The 21,545-nt window shown below is 60.0% G+C and overlaps 1 protein-coding gene across 2 annotated transcripts in view; it reads left to right on the top strand.

Moving 5' to 3' along the window:
* The window catches only part of PTPRF (protein tyrosine phosphatase receptor type F), an 86,283-nt gene that overhangs the window by 26,479 nt on the left and 38,259 nt on the right, over positions 1–21,545 (top strand). For both annotated transcript variants that reach the window (XM_082834745.1, XM_082834744.1), the window contains exons 6-7: positions 9,725–9,913; positions 18,462–18,572. In XM_082834745.1, the coding sequence (XP_082690871.1) occupies positions 9,725–9,913; positions 18,462–18,572 (300 nt within the window). The remainder of the gene's footprint in view (positions 1–9,724; positions 9,914–18,461; positions 18,573–21,545) is intronic.

Raw genomic sequence — 21,545 nt, 5'->3', positions numbered from 1 at the left:
TGGCACTCTCCTATCCCCACCTCTGCCCTGGGCAGCTTTATCTTTTAAAGGGTTGAGGAGGATTGGGGTGGTCTTGCAGGAGCTGAGGTGAGGGGGTTCAGACTTGCAGGGGTCTGTCCTTCTAGAGGGGCCTTCTTGGATGAGGGTTTCTCTAGCAGGGGTCTGGGGTCTGTCTGTGCTTCTCGGTGTGGGAGGTGTCTGATGAGGTTGGGAAGCGTGTAGGGCCCTACCCGGGCGCCTGGCCCAGCCGAGATGGAGCTGTGGGCCTGAATGAGCCCCTGCTGCTCCTGAAACACAGCACCCGCAAGATGAAATGCTGACTTACCATGTTGGTCTGCATAACCTTGACCGTCTGGCTCTGGGCATGGCAGAAAGGAGGGGAGTGGGAGGCCTCAAAGGTGCCAGGGGGCAGGGCCAGAGGAAAGCAGCCCCGCCCTCCCGCGCCAGGCCTCCTGTGCTGGCCAGGGAAGCTGGGTGTGTGTAGGAGTTGGGTGAAAGTATGGTGTGAATACAGCTGTGGGCTGGGGCCAGAAGACAGCCAGGGTCACTCTTGGGAGGAGGGCTGGGGAGAGGATGAAGCCGGCTTGGGGCCTGGGAATAAAGGTTGAGTCCCTTACCCGCATCATAAACTGCATGTGGCTCACCACACACTGGGCTCTTCAGGGGAGTGGCCCGGGGCTCTCTGGGGTGACTTGGCTCAGGTGAGGGGTTGCTGCCTCCCAGGCCTACGAGTCCACGCCATGCGCCCTGCCCTGCCTTGCTCTGCGCCGTGCCCAGCTCCCCTCACACTCCGGGAGCACCCCCCACCCCTCCCACTTCGTGGCCTTTGCAGCCAGCTCTCTGGGCAGGACTGCCAGTCCCAGTGAGTCCCGACTGCCCTGTGATGCCCAGCGGGCTGCTCCCCGCCCCCTAGGCCCCGCTGGGTACTGGGTGGGGGTACCCGGCACAAGCTGGCTGGGGGTAAGCCGCCCAGTGTTCCTGTCTGAGTGGTAATTGAAGCCATTAGCGCACCAGTCTCTCCCTCGCCGGGTAATGGCAGGAAAAGCTCTTCTCACGCCGCACTCTTGAGGCTGAATCACTCCCCCTCCAACCCGCCCGCTGCCGCCACTGAGACAGGGAATCTGACATTCTCCCTCGCGAGGGAGGGGGAGTGGAGGGGGAGGGGAGAAGGGCCTTGCTTCCTGGCCTTTCCCTCCAGGGTGTGGGGAAGTGGGGAAGCCGGGAGGGTCCTGGAGCTCAGTCTGGAGGTTGTGGATTCACTTGGGCCAGTGGGTTCCAGCCGGGCGGTCCTGGTACTGTGGTCAGGAAAGCCCCAGAGGAGGCCAGACAGCAGAGGTGTGGGCAGGGCCCTGGTGACTTGGGCAGGTTCTGGAAGGGCCAAGAAGGAGGAGGAGAAGGGAAAGAGGGACAAGGAGGAGGGAAGAGGCCGAGGAGCAGGGATAAGCCGTTTCTGACTTTGTGGTGGGCACCTGGCTCTGGGGCCCCCGAGTGCAGGAGGCAGCATTTGCCTCGTGGTCATGGCTACAGCAGGTAGCGTGCACCCTGCGTGTGGTGAGTGCCATTTGTGCTGTCTGTAAGGCAGTGTGTGTGAGGTGTGTGGTGTGGTGTTACAGTCTTAGGGGCTGTGTGTGCCTTATGGGTTGTATATAAAGCAGGGGGCGTGCGTCCGGCTGTGTGTGTGTGTGTGCGCGTGCATGCACACATCAGGCAGTGTGTGGGGGGTGTGGTGTGTACAGCAGGTGGTGTATACCTTATGGCCTGTGTCTGCGGTGGGGGGAGGGGTGTGTAGCAAGCAGCCTGGGCTGAGTGTGTGCGGTCCGTCTGGTGCTGTGGCAGGCCAGAGATGCTGTGTCTGGCCTCATTGTCTCCTGGACCCCACAGGATCCCTGCTCGGAGCTGTCGGTCAGCCAGGACAGCTGGACAGAGATGGACGTGGGGCAGAGTGGTTAGGCTGAGCTGTTCTCAGTGCCTCTGAGAACTGCTCCTCAGCAGTTCCTCTGCAGCCAGGCCAGAAGGGAGGGGCCCCCAGATAGGGATCCTGCCCAGACCTTGGGACTCTCTCCTCTTCCTCCCCTCCCCTCATTGAGCCCAGGCTCCCTTTCACCTGTTCCCACCTGGCCTTGATGTCTGCTGACTGGCCAGGACCACACCGCTCAGGCCACACAGGAATCCAGGTACCCGCATGGAGTGCCTGGCCTTGCCCGCTTCGTTCTGGATAGGCCCTGCGGGAGGCCAGCTGTCAGGCATGTGGGGTCGTGACTGGGGGAGGCGGGCAGTCCGTGCTGGGCTGGGACCCCCAGGCTCCTCACCCTGGTTTTGGGACTGTAGGATGATGGAGGCCCTCTTGAACCCCACCCACCTACCCACAGCCCCTTTGGAAACAGCCCCAGGGACATGAGGGCTGATGAGCAACATATGACCCTGTCCTGCGGTCCTGGGCTGGCTGAACCGGGAGCGGGGCCAGTACAGAAGCTTGTGTTTTCAGGGTGGGTGGGCGTTTTCCCATGGAGTCATCTCTCCCTGGCCCAGGCCTGACTTAGGAGGGTGGGGAGTTTGGGTAAAGGGCTACCAGGCAGAGGATGACTCCTTAGGTGGCAAGATGTGCCCTCTTCTGTTGCCTGTATACGTGTCTAGGTCATGGGCTTGTTTTGAGGAAGCTGGGCCTGTCGCCTCCCTGATTTGCATCCATGGAAGGTGTAGAAGGAGCCCCAGCACCTAGAACCCAGGCCAGCTTCTGCTCCTCCCCTCGCAGCTGAGGCATGACCTAAGTGCTTCTGGCCCAGTGACTGTGGGATCTGTGACCTGTCCTTCCCCCCCCACCCCCCGCCCCGTTGTGACTGTAGTCGCATTCAGAACCATGCAGATACGAGGCTCTGCAACCATTTCCTGGAGAGATCTGGGCCCCAGGCGTGGGGGTGGGAGAGGTGTCAGTTAGATGGGCACTGCCAGGAGGGTCTAGAAGATCAGGCTCTGGGTTTCTTGGTACCTGGGATCCCCCATTTTTTTCTAGTTCTGATTTGTGTTCAAGGTCCAAGCAGACTCCCTTCTGAATGGGTCCACTTGTGGGGTGGGCAGTACGCCTGCCTCTTCTGTTAGCCACAGACAGTGGACACATTCCCTGTGCCTAGCCTGCCGCTCCCACCCCTGTGGTCACGGGTGCTTACGTGGCCCTGCTGTGCCCATGGCTCCCTCGCCCACTGCCATCTCCCCCAGCCTCAGGACCACAGCGGAGCCAGCACCTCCGGGGACAGCTAGCCAAGTCGGAGGTTTTAAATGCCCCTGTGTGTGTACCTTCCCCATCCCTGGTGAGGTGCCCCCTCTCTCTGGTTGCCAGGGAAAGAGGATTTTAATCAGGGGAATGACTTGATAAAATTTATGTTCAGAAAGGTCCCTGGGGGTACAGAGTGGGGTACAGGGACACCAGTGAGAGGCCAGGGCAGCACTGCAGCCCAGGCAAGAGGCGGTAGTGGCCCAAACCCAGGCAGTGGGTAGGGAAGGAAGGGAGACTGGGTTTCACGCAGTTTAGAGAGAGTGGGGGCCTGCCTGGCCACCTGTGGGACTGGGGAGGTGGGAGACTCGGGGTTGCTGGCTCTGGGCCAGGCAGATGGCAGTACTATTTTCTAAGGTTCAGGTATGGGAGGAGGACCTGGTTTGAGGGGCAAGTTGATGAGTCCACTTAGAAATCCGTTGTATCGGGTGTGCAGGCATTGGAGGTAGGGGTGTCGAGGAGGACTGGCACTCTGAGGGACATCTGGAGATGCAGTTCTGAGGGTGGAGAAATGGCAAATCCTACGGAGCCAGAGTCAAGGGGGAGGAAGAGGGCCCGGATGGAGCCCCAGACTCTAGCTCTAGCTCTCCATGTTGGGAGGGGAGTTTGCATAGGAATCTGGTGAGGAGGTGTCCGAGAGGTAGGGGTGAGTCCCAGGAAGTCAAGAGAAAAGCGTCTGGAAGGAGCAGGGAGGGGTGCTGTCGAGAGGTCAGGCAGGATGAACGATGAGACGTGTCTTTTGGACTTAGCTCCGTGGAGTCATGGTTGACCTTGGTGAGCACGCTGGCAGGAAGCCATGGGGGTGGCAGCTGGGCTGCAGGGACCTGAGGAGTGAGTGGGAGGCTCTCAGTGGTCTGGAGGGACTGGGCCTGAACCTAGGGGAGTAAAGGGATCAAAAGAGTCGTCCTGGAGTAGGACTGAGGTGGGGACCCCAGGAAGAGTTCGCTGTGGGTCAGGGCCCAGAAGCTGGAATGTGGAAAGGGTATGGGCCTGGGGACAGTGCCCAGGCTCACCTGGGTGTGTGTGGCTGGGAGGCCTCACCAGCCAGGCTGTGTAGAGCCCTGTGAGGTGCCAGGGAAGCCCTGGGGGTGGGGGACCGCGAGGGGGAGGCCTCGGCTGCTTGGCCGTTCTCGGCTAGCTCGTGCTGCCTACAGGCCCCAAACAGCTCAGACTCGAAAACAAAACAGGCTTTTAAGATGCCAAGTTTGATGAAATCTGAGTGCTAAAAGAGGTGGGAGTTTTCTCTTAGAAAAAGCTGAAAATCAAGCCTGAAAGCTGCGAAGGGAGCCCAAAGCTCCCCAGGCCCCCCTTACTGCCTGGAAGTCTGGGGGTGGGGTGGGGCTCTCTGGGAGAGTGTGGGAGCCTGCGGGTCTGAGGAGCCCTTCCCACCTGCTAGGGGGTGTCTTGGCCCTGACCTTGCTAAGGATGGAGCTGCCTCAGGGACAGGGCCCGAGGCAGCCTTGGTTTCCTTAGAGTGCCAGGAGGGCTGGGGGAACCAGCAGCCCTGCCACCCACGAGGTCCCCTCGTGCGTCCCTGTCTGCGTTTCCCGGCTCTGTCCCTGCATGCGTCTCCAGGGACATGTGTGTCAGCATACGTGTTATCTCTGCATGTCTGCACATGTGTGTTTCTGCGTCTCTGCGCGCTCTCCCTCTGGATCTGGTTGCATGAGTCTGTTTCCACAGGTGCTTGTCACTGCAGGTGCCCCTCTGCACGCACATGTAGGTTTCTATTTTTGCTCCTGTCTCTTTCTCCACGTATATCTCTGTGGGTCCCTGGTTGTGCATGTATCTAGGTGTCTACGTTCAGACAAGGGGCGAGGCCAGGCCTAACACTCAGGCACAGGGGAGGGGTTCAGGCCTACAGACGGTGCCACCCCAGGGAGCCTGTGTATGTGTGTGCCTGTGTGTGCCTGCGTGCGCACAGAGCCGCCAGGAAGCTGGGTAAACACGGGTGAGAAGTTCGCGCTGACAGACGGTGCCGCCCGCTCCGGGACCCCGCAAGGCGTCCCCATCTGTCCGCTTCCCTGGCGCAGCCCCCTCCCTCTGGCCCAGACTCCGCCTCAGGCATCCCAGGCTGAGCTGGACAAAGAGACCTGTGTGTGCTTTGTAGGGGGCCTCAGCAGCCCCCTCCCCCAGTCATTGCAGCCAGCCTAGGCTGAGCCCCTGTCCACCTCCACCCCAGCCGCATCCATCAGGCCTTAGCTCCAAGCGGCCTCACCTTCCCACCGTCTCCCCGGACCACTGCCCTTACTCAGGCAGCCCCTCCCTCCCGTCCACCAGGAAGCTCTCCCTACCTCTCCTGTTCAAGTGTTTCCTACTCTTGCATCTCCCTCCTCCTTCAGGAAGCCACCAAGATAGCAGGTGAGCTGTGGAGTTGAACTGATCCAGCTCCACTGCTGCTGTGGGGACCTCAGCCAAGCTCTCGCCCCTCTCTGAGCCCTAGGCTCCCAACACCCATCCCCCAGCCCCCCACACCCTGTCACCTTCCTCTGCCCAGTGGGGATAGCAGGGAAGAAGGGGCCAGGGTTCCCACTGCAGTATCTAAAGACCATCGCAATTCATGCACACGTGTGTCCCCACCACAGGTACGCAGATCTGTGCGGGCAGACACTAGGAATGTGTGCGCCCTACATGTGCATGCAGGCAGAATCCACAAACGGCTGTAGAGGCTCCCCAGTACCTCTGAGGTCCCCTAAAGTCCCTATGGGTTTCTCTTTCCTTCGCGGGGACCCTTTTATCAGAGGATTGATAGACCTCGCCCCAGAGGCACAGACACTGCGGAAGTCTGGCACTGAGACTGCGAGGCAGGTGTAGGGACCTCCCGGCGCTGTGCACGCTAAGGGGGCAGCCCCCAGCTACGCGTCGGTTGAGCGTGAAAGAGGCTGGGCTTCCTGGGGTTGGGGAGTGGGGGCCTGAGAAGGGGCGCCGTGACTCCACCCAGGCGGGGGCGGGAGGGGGGGCAGCGGCTCGGACCGCAGATGCGCGCCCCGCGTGGACACGGCATGTGCCGCCTTTCCGCCGCGGCGCGGAGTCTCCGCCGTTGCCATAGTTACCGGCGGCCTGGAAGGGGGAGGGACCCTTCCTCTCCTGGCGCTCCGCAGCCCCTCCGCCCTCGGGACGGGTTTTGAGAGGATTCGGCGTGACCCGTATATGCGTGTGTTGGAACGTGGGTGCATTCCCGAGGGTGGCCATGTGTGGGGGACAGTCGTGTTCGTTTTGCAGTAAATAAAAACGCTGCGGCGTGTGTGCAGGTGTCTGCAGCAGAGCTGCGGGCCTGAAGCCCAGCCGGCAGAGGGCGTGGTACGGGGGCAGGATGGTGGCTGGCTCCCCGAGGACTCCCCTGAGCCCTTCCGGAGCCGGCGCCCCTAACCTGACAGGCGTGGAGTCCCACCCGCTGGTCTCGTGCCAGCCCCACCTCGACTTAACTCTGTGACCTTGGGCAGGTTCCTAGATATCTCTACACCCCCATTTGCTCACGTACCTTACATAGTTTCGGTAAAATCATTTTGTAAAGCATTTTAACGCGGTACCTGGAACTAGTAAATGCTCCATAAACCTGACCTTTATCCCTCATCTCTGGACCTCTGCTTTCCCGGTTGTTGATGGGTTTGGAGTGATCATGCAACGTCAGCCTGAGGAATTTGCCCTGGTCCTTAGCCTGAGTGGTTCAGGCTACAGTGGCCCCAAGCTCCTGTGGTTCCTGGGCGGGGGGTGGGGGAGGGGAGGCGGGGGTGAAGAGGATAAATGTCACAGTCTGATGGTGGGTCAGTTTACACCATCCTGCCCAGTGCTCAGTTTGTCCAGAAACACGCGGGCGTCAGTAATGGCTGCTGTCCTTGGCTATATTTGAATGTGCCGGAGGCCCCCGCGGGTGAGCATAGAAGGAAGAGCCAACAGCAGGTCATTCCCGAGGGGCTGGAGTCCTCCTGTGAGACACGCTTCCCTTCCCAAGGTGCAGAACTGCAGCCTTCTGACTTGTCCCTGGAAGCCTAGTTGGCACAAGGGACTGGCTTTTGGGTCCCGCTGTTTTATGGACAGCTCTTCACACACGCCGGTTTGTGCCTGAGGGATGATCTGAGCCAAGGACAGAACCACTGAGGGCACGATAATTGAGGGAGGAAAATTAATTGTCCTTAATTTGGCACAAATCCCAAAGACTTTGCCCGTGTTAGGCATTCAGCGTATACTCCCAGGACACAGGACTGCAGATGTTTGTACTTCCTCCCTTCTCCTTGAGCAGCACCTTGTGGGTAGAGATGAAGGCGAGCTGACTCCTGGGCCCTGACTCTGGCAGGCCCTGCCCCTCTCCCTCCTCCACTGCTCTGGAGGGCTGAGCAGGTAGGATTGAGGTCTGGGAAGAGCTAGACTGGTGCCCCAGTGGGCTAGGATGGCTCCAGCAGCCCTGAGTGTCCCCTGGCTGTTGGGGAGGGCAGGGAGGGTGGACATGGACGGAGCCCTGCCTGGGCCTTCCTGGAAAAGCAAGTGACGGCAGGACCAAAGGAGGCTGTTCCCCTGCCTGGTGCATCCCAAGTCCTGTTCCATTTCCATCCTCCCTTTCCTTGCCACTGTTAATGTTGTCCTTTTAAAAATCAGAGCTAAAAGTCAGGACGCTGTGGGATCATATTTACAGCCAAGGACACGCTGGGTTCATGTCTGGAACTTATAGGGCTGCAGGTGGGGAAGTATTCTGCCAGTTACCGGGAGAACCTGGGAGGCGAGACCGTGCTGGGAGTCCTACTGCTCCCCAGCCCAAGACCCCTCACTTCTCCTGACAGGGCCACAGTCCCTTAGGGATGCCCCAGGCAGCTGGAGCCTTGGCAGAGCGCCCCCTGGGATGTGGCAGCAGATAGAGCGATGTCTTGGCCCTGCCTGCTGAGGCTCCTCCAGCTTCCTCTCCCGCCTGCCCACCAGCCAGTCCCCCTGGGTCTCTGGGGGGAGCAGCCCCGCCAACCTCTGCTTTCCTCCCTTCTGAGGATCCCACTTGTCTTTTCCCTGGCACAGGAGCCTGACCTCAGCAAACATCCCCACACGCCCATCTTGTGCTGGGCCTGCAGGAGGGAGACGGGAGCGATGCTGGTCTCCCGGTCTCCCCCACCATTGAGCCCCGCCCCCCTGCCAGGAGACTGACAAAGAACAGGGTTCCCCTTCCCGCATTGGGTGTGCCTGGCATCCACACTGGCAGAGAGGCTTTGCCAACTTCTCACGCTCACTCTGTGGTTTGCTCCTGGAAGGGAGCGCCTCTCGCCAGCCCAGGATGGGAGAGGGGGCCCCAGGCCCAAGTCTTGGTACCTGTCTGCCCCCAGTGGCCCGGTCCTTGCTAGTTATAATAATAACGTCAACCAGTAGCCGTTGGGTTCGGATTCTTCGTCAGGCACTCTTCAGCACCTTATGTGTAGCATTGCATGTAGTCTTCACAACGGCTCTCCAAGGAGGGCACTTGAACCCTGTTTATAGGTAAAAATGGATAAAGGGAGAGGATTAGTAACACTCCCAGGTCACAGAGCTGGCGAGTGATGGAGGTGGGAGGTCCACTTGGTCTGTACTCATCCAGAGCCTGTGCTGCCAGCCCAGTGTGTGATCCCAGGGGTGCGGAGTGGGCAGCCTTGCCCCATCCCTGGCCCCTCAGGGCTGATGCACGAGTCCATGTGTAGTGAGAGTAGGGGTGTGCTGCAGTGGTCCATGCCCGTTGCTCTCATGGAAGTGAGCCCTCACCCCCTGGCAAGCCGGGAGAAGGCAGCCGTGGAGTTTTGCCCCCCTCATCATCTTTTGGTATCCTCACAGGGCGTTTTTATCTCTTTAGCCTCCACGTGCTCAGACATGGTCCCCAGGCCTGACCATGGCTTCCAGGGTCAGGACTGAGTGAGGGAGGAGGGTCAGGGTCAGGACCGGGGGTCGGAGGTGGGTCATTGGTAGGGCAGAGGGCGCCCAGAGTCGGGGCCAGAACCCAGGCTATGATGTGGGGCTCTGCCACGTGGTGGAGCAGAAGGCTGGATACAGGCAGTAGAGGGGACACTGCACGTGCAGGAGAGGGAGTGGGGGCTGAACAGCACGGGGCGCCTTTGGGTTGAGCTGTGGCTGTTGATGCCACTGTGTGAGCCCTGGGCCCCCTACAGCCCAGCATCCGTGGAGCACTTTCTGCTGTGGCCAGTAGAGCCTCAATCCTCATTTTCCCAGGCCCTGGAGAGATAAGTGCTCATGTCTGCAGTCCGAGGCATTGCTTCTCAGACCTGGAGACTTCCTGACAGGGCAGGGTGGGCCCCACGGCAGCTCCCTGGCCCTGTGAAGGGCAGGGCTGGGCAGTGGGGCTCGGGACTCTGGTTCCTCATGTCAGGGCAGGCTTCATGCTTAGAAGTCAGGGCAGAGATAAGTCGATCCCAGCCACCCTGGGAGTCTTGGGGTGGTCCTCGTGGGCAGGCAGTGCCAGCCTTAACGTGCACATCTGCTCTTCATCTGCAGAGGAACAGCTGCCCCCCGGCTTCCCCTCCATTGACATGGGGCCTCAGCTGAAGGTGGTGGAGAAGGCCCGCACGGCCACCATGCTGTGCGCAGCAGGTGGGAATCCAGACCCTGAGATCTCTTGGTTCAAGGACTTCCTCCCTGTGGACCCCGCCACGAGCAACGGCCGCATCAAGCAGCTGCGTTCAGGTGAGCAGAGGGCGAGGGTCAAGGGGCCGGAACCCAGCGCAGCCTTCCTTCTTGGGCCTGGGTGCCTGGGAGCCGCAGGAGGCCTCAGCCTGGGGCTGAGCAGAGGGCGCCCAGTGGACGGGCCAGATCCTGCTATAGGCCCACCTGGCCCACCCAGGAAGAAAGCCTGGCAGCGAGGGCTGGTCAGCTGTGTTTCTTTCACCTTCCCGGGATTGTCAGACTCCAGACTTCAGTCCAGGTCTGCTCCATGAGGCACGAGTGTTGTTCCCAGCCTGGCGTTGGGCTCTGCGAAGGTGCTCCGTGGGCGCTCATCCTTCACCTTCCCTGGAGCCTGGCCTGAGGGGGGCCTGGGTGATGCTTCTCTTTGCTACTTCAGATGGCAGGGAAAGAGGCCAAAGATGCCTGGTTCATCAGGCTTCAAAAGGCTGGACCTCAGAGGCTTGGAGCCAGGGGGATGTGCTGCCATCCCTCGGCCACCAGGGCCACCTGTCTCCTCTGGATGTCTCAGTCGAGCCAACTTGGAGCCCCGCGAGCAAGGATGCCGCCTTGACCGGGCAGGAGGTGTCGCCCCGTCGATCGATCTGCCTGCGAGGCTCCCGCCAGGATAATTGATTCAGTTTTTGTGGGAACAGAGCAGGCGGGAGAGGAGCCTTGGAATGCGCTTAGCTGCAATTCTGCATCTGCTGCCAGCATGGGCTGCACTGATAGACCTTGGTCCAGGAGCCCTCCTGCTGGCTGTGGGATGGCGGGCTCAGGCAGGATGGCTCGGGCAGCACCAGCCAGAGCCCCCGCTGCCCATCACCTATGGTGTCGACACCGCAAAGGAGGACATGACTGTGCCCCTTTCAGGGCCCTGCAGGCTGCAGAGGTGCCCCGCCACTCCCTGGGCTGCCAGCCCCTCCTCACCAACTTCTGCCAGGTGGGCACCCCTGTGGTGCCCCGGGGAGGAGTGAGGGATAAGCCACCCAGCAGGGGCAGGATTCTGGCCCCAGCCACGGCCACCTGAGACAGCCTGTGAAGTGTTAGCTCATTTAATTTAATTTTAAACTCAACAAGATGGAGGCAGCTGTAGCGCAGTTAATTAAAACAGCTATAATCAAGGCAGGAAACGGTCCACCAGCGTTTGCGGCCACTGCCCAGCGCGGCACAGTGACCGCCATGGTTCAGCTCCTCTGCGTTTCCCCGCAGCCCCCAGGCAGGCTCCCCAAACAGCCAGATGGTCCTCCCCGCAGGCCTGGCCTCTGCCCGGAACGGCGCTGCCTGTGGCAGCAGTTCTGGGAAGGCGCGCTGTCTCGCCTGTTCGTTCGTTAAGTATTTATGTAGTACTTGCTGTGTGCCGGGCCCAGTGGCACCCATTCGCGGCCCTGTGAGTCAGCTCCCGCCCAGGACTCCACTGGTTGCTGCTCGCCGGCCTCCTCAGCCTCTCAGCAGCCGCCAGCACCCTCCCTCCCTCTTAGCCACTCTCTCCTCTGTCTCCCTGGCTTTCCTCTTCCTTCTCCGAGTGCCCCTTCTCTGTCTGCCCAGCAGCCCCTCCTGCTCGTTCCTCCAGCCGGGGAGCCTGTGAACCCTGCTCTTGTCCCATAGACACAGCCGTTCCCCCGCCAGCTCACCCACCTTTATAGCTTCAGGTACCATTTACCTCCACTCCTGAGATTCCCAGTTCTGTCTAACCCAAACGTCTTGCTGGAGTTCTAGACTAAAACACCCATCTGCCTTCTGGGCGTCACCCTGACTGTGAAGCGTGGTAACTTCCTCGCCAAACAGCGGTCACCTTCTCCCCCTGACCCTCTCTCTGTTGAGTGGCAGCCCCTCTAACCTGAAACCTAGGACACACTGCAGCTCCTACTCCATGTAAGGAACCACCAAACCCTCTTGATTTGTCACCCACATGGTTCTCAGTTGGTCCCCTTTTCTCCTTCTGCTGCCTTGGCCGTAACCCAGGTCACCAAACACTGCTCTCCCTGCCTCCAGACTCTCCCCTTGAATCCATCCTGCAGCACTGGTGGAGTTTTCTGCCTGCACCCTCTGTGCTCTGACAAGCCCAGTGGCGTCTTATTGCCTCCATGGTCAGGTGCACACTCCTGAACAAGGCACACAGAGCCCTTCTCGCCCTTCCCCAGCTCCCATCTCCGGTTCATCTCATCCCCAGCTGTCATCTTCCCCAGCTCATCTCATCAGGTCCTGGCTGCACTCACTAGCTCTTTGGCCTCGCTTAGGTTATTTAACTTTGAGCTTCAGTTTTCTCCTCTTTAAAAAAGAGTTACAGTGAGGCTTAAGTGAGACAAAGGCAGTGAGAGCTGTAGTCGACTGGCGTGTGATGAGGGTTCCGTGAATGGGGCTCTTTGTAGCTCCGGCCACTCCCCGACTTGCACTGAGCCCCCGACCACATCCTCGCCCTCTGCTCACGTTCACTGGAACGTGAAGCTCCCCTTCTCTGCCTGAGACCTGCTCCTTCAGGACTCACCCTGCTTTGTGTTGTTACCGTCTGGCTCCAGCTCTGCTTACTTCGGCTGGGCACTCTGCAGGGAGGGCCTGGGATTGGCTCCCGTCTGTGAGGGCCCTGCAAGTGGCCAGCACAAGCCCCGCCATAGGACAGGCATCTCTGAGCCCTTAGGATGAATGATTTCCTGAACGTGACCTTTGGGCCCTGTCCTTTCAGACTAACATTCATTCCCCCTGCTTTCTTGTTTGACCTTCCCTGCCTCCTGGAAGCTGTAACCTAAGGGTAGTGGGCCCAGCGTCCAACTCCTGGGATGGCACCTGAGGGGCCTCAGTCATCCCACCTCCGCAGTAACTGACAGGACTGTCTCCAGCACTGCCTGACCCCGGGCCCTGACCCTTGACCCAGTAGCTGCTGCCCCTGTCCTGTACCGTTGAGAAGTGTGCTGGGGCTGTGCCACGCACACCTGACATGCCTGCTGGAGTGGAATCGGGGCCCTGAGCGCTCGGCTCTTACAGGGGCCTCACGGTTAACGCATCACCAACAGTTTACAAAGTGCTTTCCTGCCTTTGGTTGCATCTGATTCTCCAGCAACCCTGAGAAGTAGGACAGTTTGTGATTATCATGCCTCCTTTACAGCTGAGTTAGGGAGTCACCCACCCCGGGTCACGTGGAGATCCGAGGCCGGGGAGCTCCCCCGGGACGGCATCCAGGGGGCTTCTGTCACATCTAACTAACCTGGAGCCTGGGGAGCAGCTGGACCCTGCTAGGGCCCCAGAGCGCCGGAGTCTCGTCCTCTCCGGACCTCAGGCCCGCCCTGAACAGTACCCAGAACCCCTCAGGCATCTGCGGGCCGAGGCCCAGCACGTGTCACCAGGGCGTGAAGAGCTGGAGAGGAGGGCAGCTGGCGGCGTGCGCGGCCCAGGCACGGATTCTGCTCGACAGGCGCCTTCTTCTCCGAAGTGATGTCACCTGCCGCCACAGCCTGAGCCTCTTGGAGGATTTTCACTTGAGGCCTGGTGTGGGCCCTGGAGGAATGGGCACAAGCTCAGGGAGAGTGGAAGTCAGGAGCGGGCAGCATCCCTGGAGCAGCGAGGGGGCTGACCTCCAGGTGGGGCTCCAAGCCACTGCTCTTGGCCCCGCACTCTGCCAAGCCTGGACGGGCCCCTGCAGGACACCGCCTGTGCTCCGCTCCTCCCGGCGCCTGCGTGTGCACGCCGCCATCCCCGTTACCCTGTCCACTGCTCACCCTGACACCTGAGCCGGGATGCCGGCATCGGGCGCGGGAAGAGGCCCGCTGTCCCAGCGGATGGGACTCTGTGGTGGGCTGAGGGCTGCAGCCCCTCCTCTGTCCCACCATCAGCCGGTCTGCCAGGAGGGCCGCTCTCAGTGATGGTCCCTCTTGTCTGAACACACTGGCACCCCTCAGGGGCAATGTGAAATCTGGGGGACCCTCCAGTCTCCCACACCTATCTCGGGAAATCGAAAAGGCAGATTCTTTCCGTTTGGTGGGGAAACGACTTTTCGGAGAGGCCCAGAGACGTGTCACACAACAGGCTGGGTTTCGGAAGAGCTGAGGCCGGAAGCTAGGGTGTCCCAGTCCTGGAGCATCCACGCTGCCGCCCCTCCCTCTCCCAGTTCCCCTCCCCATCCCAGGTCAGGCCTGGACTGTAGGAGTCGATCAGCCGTGTGGACCTTTTGGTCTCGGGACCCCTGATTGTAAATATCAGAGGACCTCCAGGAGCTTTGGTTTGTGTGGGTTTTATCAGTATTTGCCCTATTAGGTGTTAAGACTGAGAAGATTTTAAATATTTATTAATCCACTTTAAAATAATTAAAAATCGCATTACATGTTAACGTAAACAATATTTTTGAATGGAAAATAATCATATTTTGTGAAACAAAAGCATTTAGTGAGAAGAGTGCCCCTGTTTTACACTTTTACAAACCTCTTTAATTTGGGGTTTAATAGAAGACAGCTGGATTCTCATACCTGCTTCTGCTTTTGGTCTATTGTGCTGTCACATGTCCTGAAGCCTCTGGGAAACTCCACTGTATGTTCATGAGAGAACAAGGCTGGAAAAGGCAAAAAGCTTCTCAGTATTATGAAAATGGCTTTGACCTTGCGGACCCCCCCGAAGGGGCCTCTGGGGACCCTGAAGATCCGTGGACCACGCTTGGAGGATCACGGTGATGATGGTTCTTCCTGGACAGCCTCTGCGTGCCTTGCACACAGCCCAGGTCCCAGCAGCTGCCTTGGCCTTGTCTCCAGCCTCTGTGTCCAGTGGGAAGGCTGTGAGCCAGACCTGGTTAGTTCCTGCCACCTCATAAGCTGTGTGACCTTTGGCTTTGGGCACTTAATGTTCCTCAGCCTCTGTTTCCTCATTCTTGCCGAGGTGGATAATTCCTCCTAAGTGGGTGTCTTCAGGTTCAATGAGATAGTAACCAGTGTTTGTCTCCCTGCACACTTCCCTCCCCGGAAGTGGGCAGAGAAGGGCAGGGTGGACGGGGCTGACCTGGGCCTGCCCACACGCCCCTCACTCCTCCGGATGGGGCAGTGGTAGAAGAGGGGGTCCCTGTTGGGAAGGGAGCGTGTCCAGACCTCATAATTGCCCCACAATAGGCATTTGCAGGGTGAGCGGCCTAGAGGCTGCTGATTCCCCGGGTTACGAGGCAATGAACAAGCAAGGGGCGGGGGCGGGGAATGGCCCCTGGCTCTCGCCAATCAGGTGGGAGGACTGTGCCGTCAGTCGGGTTTTAGCAAGGTCTTTAGCAAGGTCGGGTGGCTTTACAGGGGTCTGCCACCAGGTGGTGAGTAGAGGGCTGGTGTGTGTGTGTGTGGAGGGCTGGCCTGGTGATAGCCTGAGGTGAGCTCTCCCTTTAGCCCTTTCTTTGGTCTGCTTAAATGCCCTGCTTTGGGTGAGTGCTGTTTGGAAATCCTACTCACCTGTGGAATCTGGAGAGCCCTGCAGGGTGGGGCTATCGCCTCTTCTCTTCACCTTGCCCTTCCACTGAGCTCAGCCGGTGGAGTCTGCAGGAGCCCTGACTCACCACCCTGATTCCTGGCACCCCCAGCCCTGCTGGCCCAGCCTCAGCCTCCCCCTCCCCAGAGCCGTGCCAGCGACCTGGGGAGCACAGCTTTGCCTACACGCAGCCTGGTGTTTGCTCGCACCTAAGCCACGCCTCAACTTCTCTGTATATTTAAGGCCCTCTCTCATGTTTTACTTTATCTGATTTGGCTTTCCTTCCTTTTGTACTAATGCTTCTCTCTGATCTTATTTGCATTCAAATTACCTCGCCAGGTGGTTCACCAATCAGAGGTAAGAATGCTGTCCGTGCATCTCGCCACACCACGCGCCTCGCCGCCACCGCCGTCACCACCACTCCATCCCGTCCAGTCCCGTCCGTCACCTCCCGCATCCCCATCCCGACCTCTCCAGCCTCCTCATCTCCAGCTCCAGCCCCTTCAGCACCACCGGCCGCCACACACATCCACTCTCAGCCATCCCCTCCTGTGACTCATCCATTGCAAGTCTGGATTGTGGAGATACTCGGCTCATCCCTGTTTTGGGGCTGGAAGCCCAACTGCCCAGGCCTTCTAGGCCAGCCGCACAGAAGGGGCTCTGTTGACTCCTGCAGGGAAGCCAGGCCCTGGTCCTCAAGGCTGGCCAGAGACGGAAAGTCTTCCCGTGAGGTGGGGGAGCATGACCGAGCCTCGCCTTCCCTCTTGAGAACCTTCTTTGTCTTGGGCCCTCAATTATCACTAACTTCCCCGTTAACATCCCAGCCCTGTAGTAGAATGAGGATCCCCCTGTAAATCCTCCAGCCCAGCAAACGCTAGGAGGGACGCACAGTTAAGACTTTCATGTAGAGGCTGGGATGACACCAGAAATAATAGGATCCTAGGTAGCCTGATCCCCTGACCTATTGGCCCCAGCTGCTTTCCTGCAGCAGGACCCTACGTTCTGCGGTTCCAAGGCCAGACTGTACTCAAAGGTCCGGTTCGAGTTTGACTCACCTCAACTCCTTTAAAAACTCAATTTCTCTCTCAGAAGTCTGTTTCCTCTTAAGTCAGGGCCAGGGCCCCACCTCCCTCGTGGGGTCGTGAGGATTAGAGGAGAGGAAGAGGATTTGGGCAGTGTCTGGCCCGGAGCAGGCACCCTGTAAAATGATGGCTTCCATGATGCTTTTATTCAGTATTCTTGGGCACGTCTAGACCCTCAGAGTTTAGGGCCAGGCTGCTCTTGGCACAGAAGATGTGGCTGGGTGGAGCAGCTGCTCCCCTGTGGTGCATCTTGTCCATCACCCGCTGAGGACAGGACTCAGCTTCCGGATCCCCCCGCCCATCCTCTCAGCCTGTGCTGGCTCGTCAGTGCCCCCGCTGCTGGGTCTTGGTCTTGGTTCCAGATTTGGGGGTTTCTGTGTGCAGTAGGCTCAGGGTCTGTGTTGGGTCCCTTGACCAGTCCTGGCTCTCAGTGCAGGGGAGCCTCCTCCCCCAGCAGGGATCCCACCCAGGTACCACTCCCTGCTCCTGCCTGTGGCACCAGCCAGGACTCCCGCTACCCCCAGCTGAGCTGACCTTGATATAGCCCCCCTCCCTCTGGCCAGGGCCCTGAGCCCCACCTGCTTGAATGAACATTTTCTGTGACAGCGTCCATCCATCCCATAAACATGACCTGTTGAGTGCCCATCGGGGCTGTTCTCGCAGGAGATGGGTATTTGGCACAGGCCCTGGGCCCTCACACTCCCTGATGCTGGTGGGGAGGGCTGCCCAGGACCACAGAGCAGGCCAGCCCATTTTCCCTTAGTATCAGGGCCCAGCCTGGGCACCCCTCTCCCCACCTCCAGCTCCTAGCCCCTTGGATGTTCACGCCCCTCCTGCTACCCCAGGTCTAGGTGGCGGAAGAGGGGTGTCGGGTGGTGAAGGGGCTGTAGCTCAGACGCAGTGGCCCTCCCCCTGGGACCTGAGCCACGAGAGCGTGGCCTGGAACTCTTCTAGTGGCTCCGGTCAGGTCAGGTCAGGTGGGGTCAGGCAGTTCTGTGTGTGTCCTGTGTGGGCGTGACTGTCAGCTGGCCTGGGCTCTGGGAGGGGTAGGTCTGTGCAGGCAGTGGTTTTTGTCAGGCTGTGTCCTGTGGGGTTGTGAACTGTCCATTGGACCGTCCTGTGTGGGTGTGATTGTCCGTCGGCTTGTTCCAGGGAGCGGGCGTTGCTGGTCCCTCGGGATGTTCCCTGTCACAGACGGTTTGCCCGGTGTGCTCTCACCAGCAGAGTTCTCAGGCGTTTACTGCCAGGGCTGGAGGTGGCCATGTCAGCCATGTCACCCCCTTCTCCCACCCCACCTTCACCTCGGCCTCCCTGGCCTGGACCTGCCAGGACTGGCCCCAGCCCTTTCCTCCACCCTCTGTGAGCGTCCTCTTCAGCGGCACCCCCAGTCCCGGCTCCTGTCTGTCCGTCTGTGGCCAAAGCAGCCCTTCAGGGCGCTGTTCCGAGCGCGAGCTGCATCCTCCATTAGCCTCCTGAATTATGCAGGAGCCGTGGTGGGTCGAAGCACTTTAGCAGGACCAGGCTGAGGAGAGGAGCCGGAATGGGTGGGGCTGGTGGGGGGGGGCGGGGGTGCTGGGAGCAAAGGCTGCTGCTGGGCACCGGGCCCCCAGGACCACCCCTTCTTTCCTGTGGGTTCTGGTGGGTGGCAGAGTCTCAGGTCTTCCCGAGGGCATTGCACGCTCAGAGGTCCCAGGCCAGCCGGTCTACAGGCTGTCCCACCCATGCCTGGCTCCAGTGCTCTGATGGGGATGCTCATTGGCAAACGGGCTCCAGTACCAGCCAGAGGATGGCAGACACTCAGTGGAGATGGGGGATGGGGTGGAGCCCCTGGGCGAGCCAGCAGGCCCAGCTGGACCGCGCGTGGGGCGGGATTGTGCTCCAGAGCACGACCTTCCGTTCCAGCCAGGAGGCCTCCGGGCTTGTCAGGGAGAGCTTCCCGGAGGCAGCACTAGTGCCGGGGTGTGGCCCTGATGTCTGCAACGTCTGCTCAACACAAGCCTCAGATGCTGTCAAGACCCCCTCCTCGGGTCGCAGGCTTGACCGTTGTCTTTGTGTCCCCACAGGTGCCTTGCAGATTGAGAGCAGCGAGGAGTCGGACCAAGGCAAGTACGAGTGTGTGGCGACCAACTCCGCAGGCACACGGTACTCGGCCCCCGCCAACCTGTATGTGCGAGGTAAGGACTCAGGCGGTGCCCAGCCCTGATTCTATGGAGCTGAGCTGCCCTCGCCGGGCTTGCTGCCCCGAGCCTTGGTGTGGACTTAGCGGGCTGCCGTGGGCCCAGTCTCTCCTCCTTTCCGCCTCTTTCTGCAGCAGCCGTAGCAGCAGCAGCTCCCACTGGGCAAGCTCCTAACATCCGCCCCGACTTTGCCTTCCTCCCGCAGGCCCTTTGGGAAACAGACACTCTTGGGAGCATTTGTATCTCTTGTAGGTCCTGCCTCATGGGACCAGAGCCCCGTGGGAGTCTAGAGCCTTCCAAGCAGACATGCGTGTGTGTGTGTGTGTGTGTGTGTGTGTGAGAGAGAGAGAGAGAGAGAGCAGGCACACGTGTGTGTGTGAACGTGTACACACCTGCCTGGTCTTCCTTGAGTGTGTCCTGCCCAGCCCAGCAGGGTGGGCTCCGGGCCAGGTGCACCTGCCTTCTGACCAGGTTTGCCTGGGGCCTTCCTGGAGGAGGAGCCAGCTGTGCTTTGTCATCAGCCAGGACCCTGTGTAGGGGGTCAGGCCAAGGCAGCTTTGAGCCCCTACAGGTGAGCACCTAGTGTGTTTTAGGTGTTCCTTGCTGGGACTTCGTGGATCCCACACTTGCACAAGTCCGGGTACCCAGCAGAGAGGGTCTGGGGACTGTTTTGGCCTGTCCAGTCTGTTATGCTCACAGCCCCAGGGGAACCAAAGCTGGCCACCTACCCCTTCCTGAGAGCACTGGGTTTTGTGTGCATGGTGTCCAGGAGGGGCCCTAGGCGCCCCTCCTACCCCTGCCATCCCCCCCCCCCCCCCACTTAACCCTCCCGCACAGATGGGCATCATTAAAAGTGAAACCGTCTCCACTCCGGGGATTTTTAAAGGAAAGTGGTTGCAGTTTCCTTGCAGCGATGATTTCATCATGCTAAGTGCATATTGCAGCTTCGCAAAGGGTGTCGTCTGCCTGTCCGCCCAGGGCCGAGCGTGGGGCAGGGCAATGGCAGTGGCCTGTCCCACTCTTCGGGGCCACATGGTCAGACAGGGCAGAGAGAATTAAGCCATCAACCCATGTGCTTATTGAGGGGCTGTGATGTGTAAGGGCACAAGATCCCGAGAGGCCACAGGTGATGGGCAAATTGTGCTTCAGAGACTGGTTGATGCCTCATCGGAATCAGGGGCGTGGGACGGGAGGTCCCCACTGGTCCCCTTCTCAGCTGTTCTGCTCTTCGAGGCTCCCCTGAGCTGACCCAGGGCCTGTCTTAAGGAGCAGCATCAGGGCATGGAGGCCAGGAGCGTGCAAGCCACCCAAATGGCCAAGCTGAGTGTTGTAGATTGCACAGCCTTCCCCCACCCTGCCTCAGGCAGAGCTTCTGACCAGCGCACAGGGGCCTGACGCGTCCCCTCTGAGAGGAGCAGCTGGATCAACCCTCCTCAAAGACCTGCCTCCTCGCACCCGGACCACTCCCCCTGCTGTGTGGGCCTGACCAAGCACTTCTTCCAAAAGACCATAACCTCGAGAATGTGGAGGTTCCGGGCCTTGGCAACAAAGTCCTTCGCTGCGTGTGGCTGCACCAGGGAGAGGAGAGGCGCGGCAGAGCCGCTGTGTATGCCAAGCAAGCTTGGGTGCGGTCATAGGGGCACGTTTCCTGGGGCAGAGCTGCAGAGGCCGTCCTGAGGCAGGAGAAGGCCCAGACCCAAGGTGTGGCCTGGGCATCGTCGTCTTGGCTGGGCAGAGTTCTCCAAAGTCACCATCACACCAGCCTTAGCCCTGAGGCAGGACAGTGGGTCTCTTTGGATGAGCTGAGCTTGGCTGCTGTTGTAGCTGGTGGCTCAGGCACCGACCAGGAGGCTCTTACCTGCAGCCCCTCTTACCCTTCTCCGTGGGGACCCCACTGTCTACACGTGGTGAGCTCAGGCAGGACTCTGGCCCATCCCCCCTTCCACCAGGTCTTCTGAACTGCCTTCCTGGGCCCATTTCCACAGGCCTTTTGGGCAGGGAATGTAGGGGTTCCTTTAGTTCTAGCCCCATTTGCTAGGGATTCTGAAATAGGGTGTCCCAACCCCACTTGCCTTGTCTCTCCCTCTCTCTGATACATGCACACACACACACATTCCTGTGGGCCCTGGTGTCTAAGGGCCTGTTCTAAGTCTGTCCCTAGGACCTGCCTCATAACCAGGCCCCACCTGAATCTGTGCCTGCCCGGCTTTGCAGAGAGCAGTTCGCCCTGTAGCCCCAGGACAGGCCTTACTCTGGACTTGTAGACACCTAGAAAGCCCTGCTCCTAGGACCCTGGCCTCTGGGGTCCACCCCCTCCTCATCACGGCCCTGGTAAAGCCCCTGCTTTCTGCCCCCAGCAGTGCTGAGGGCCCGTCAACCCCAGCTCCTCGGGCACAGCCTCTGCGGTGCTGGCCACGAATTCTGTACCCCGAACCCTGCTTGTGGGTGGTCCATGCATGGAGAAGCCCCCAGTGCTGGCCTGCCCACCGGCCTGTGCCCCGCTGCTTCCCAGCCAAGCGGCAGCCACTGGGAGGCCCCCACTGGGCTCCAGCCATCAGGAACCTCAGCATCCGGTTCAGTGTGGCTTCCAGCTCCATTGCCATTTGGGGCCCAGTAACCCTTAGCTGTATGGGGCTGTCCTGGGCATTGTGGGATGTTTACTGACCCACTAGGTGCCCGTAGCACCCCCTTGTCACAACTCACAGTGTCTCCAGAGCTTGCCCAGTGTCGCTTGGGGGAATCCTCCTCCCCCCCCCCCCCCCCACCGTTAAGAAACACTGCTCTGGATGGACAGCCTCGCGCTGGCTGTCGTCTCCATCCGTCTCTGACTGTCGTCTGCCGTGCCCACGGGGCCTGAGGCCGTGTCTCCTCCTCGGATTTGGCTTCAGTGTCCACCTCACGTCCCTCTGTCCCCCAGACTTGGGGTTCCCATTGTCTCTCTGAGAACTGCAGTTGCTGCATTTCATGGGA

Source organism: Leucopleurus acutus, assembly GCF_964270905.1.
Source record: "Leucopleurus acutus genome assembly, chromosome: 2".
Lineage (NCBI taxonomy): Eukaryota > Metazoa > Chordata > Mammalia > Artiodactyla > Delphinidae > Leucopleurus > Leucopleurus acutus.
This window is presented reverse-complemented; position numbering and strand designations above follow the sequence as displayed.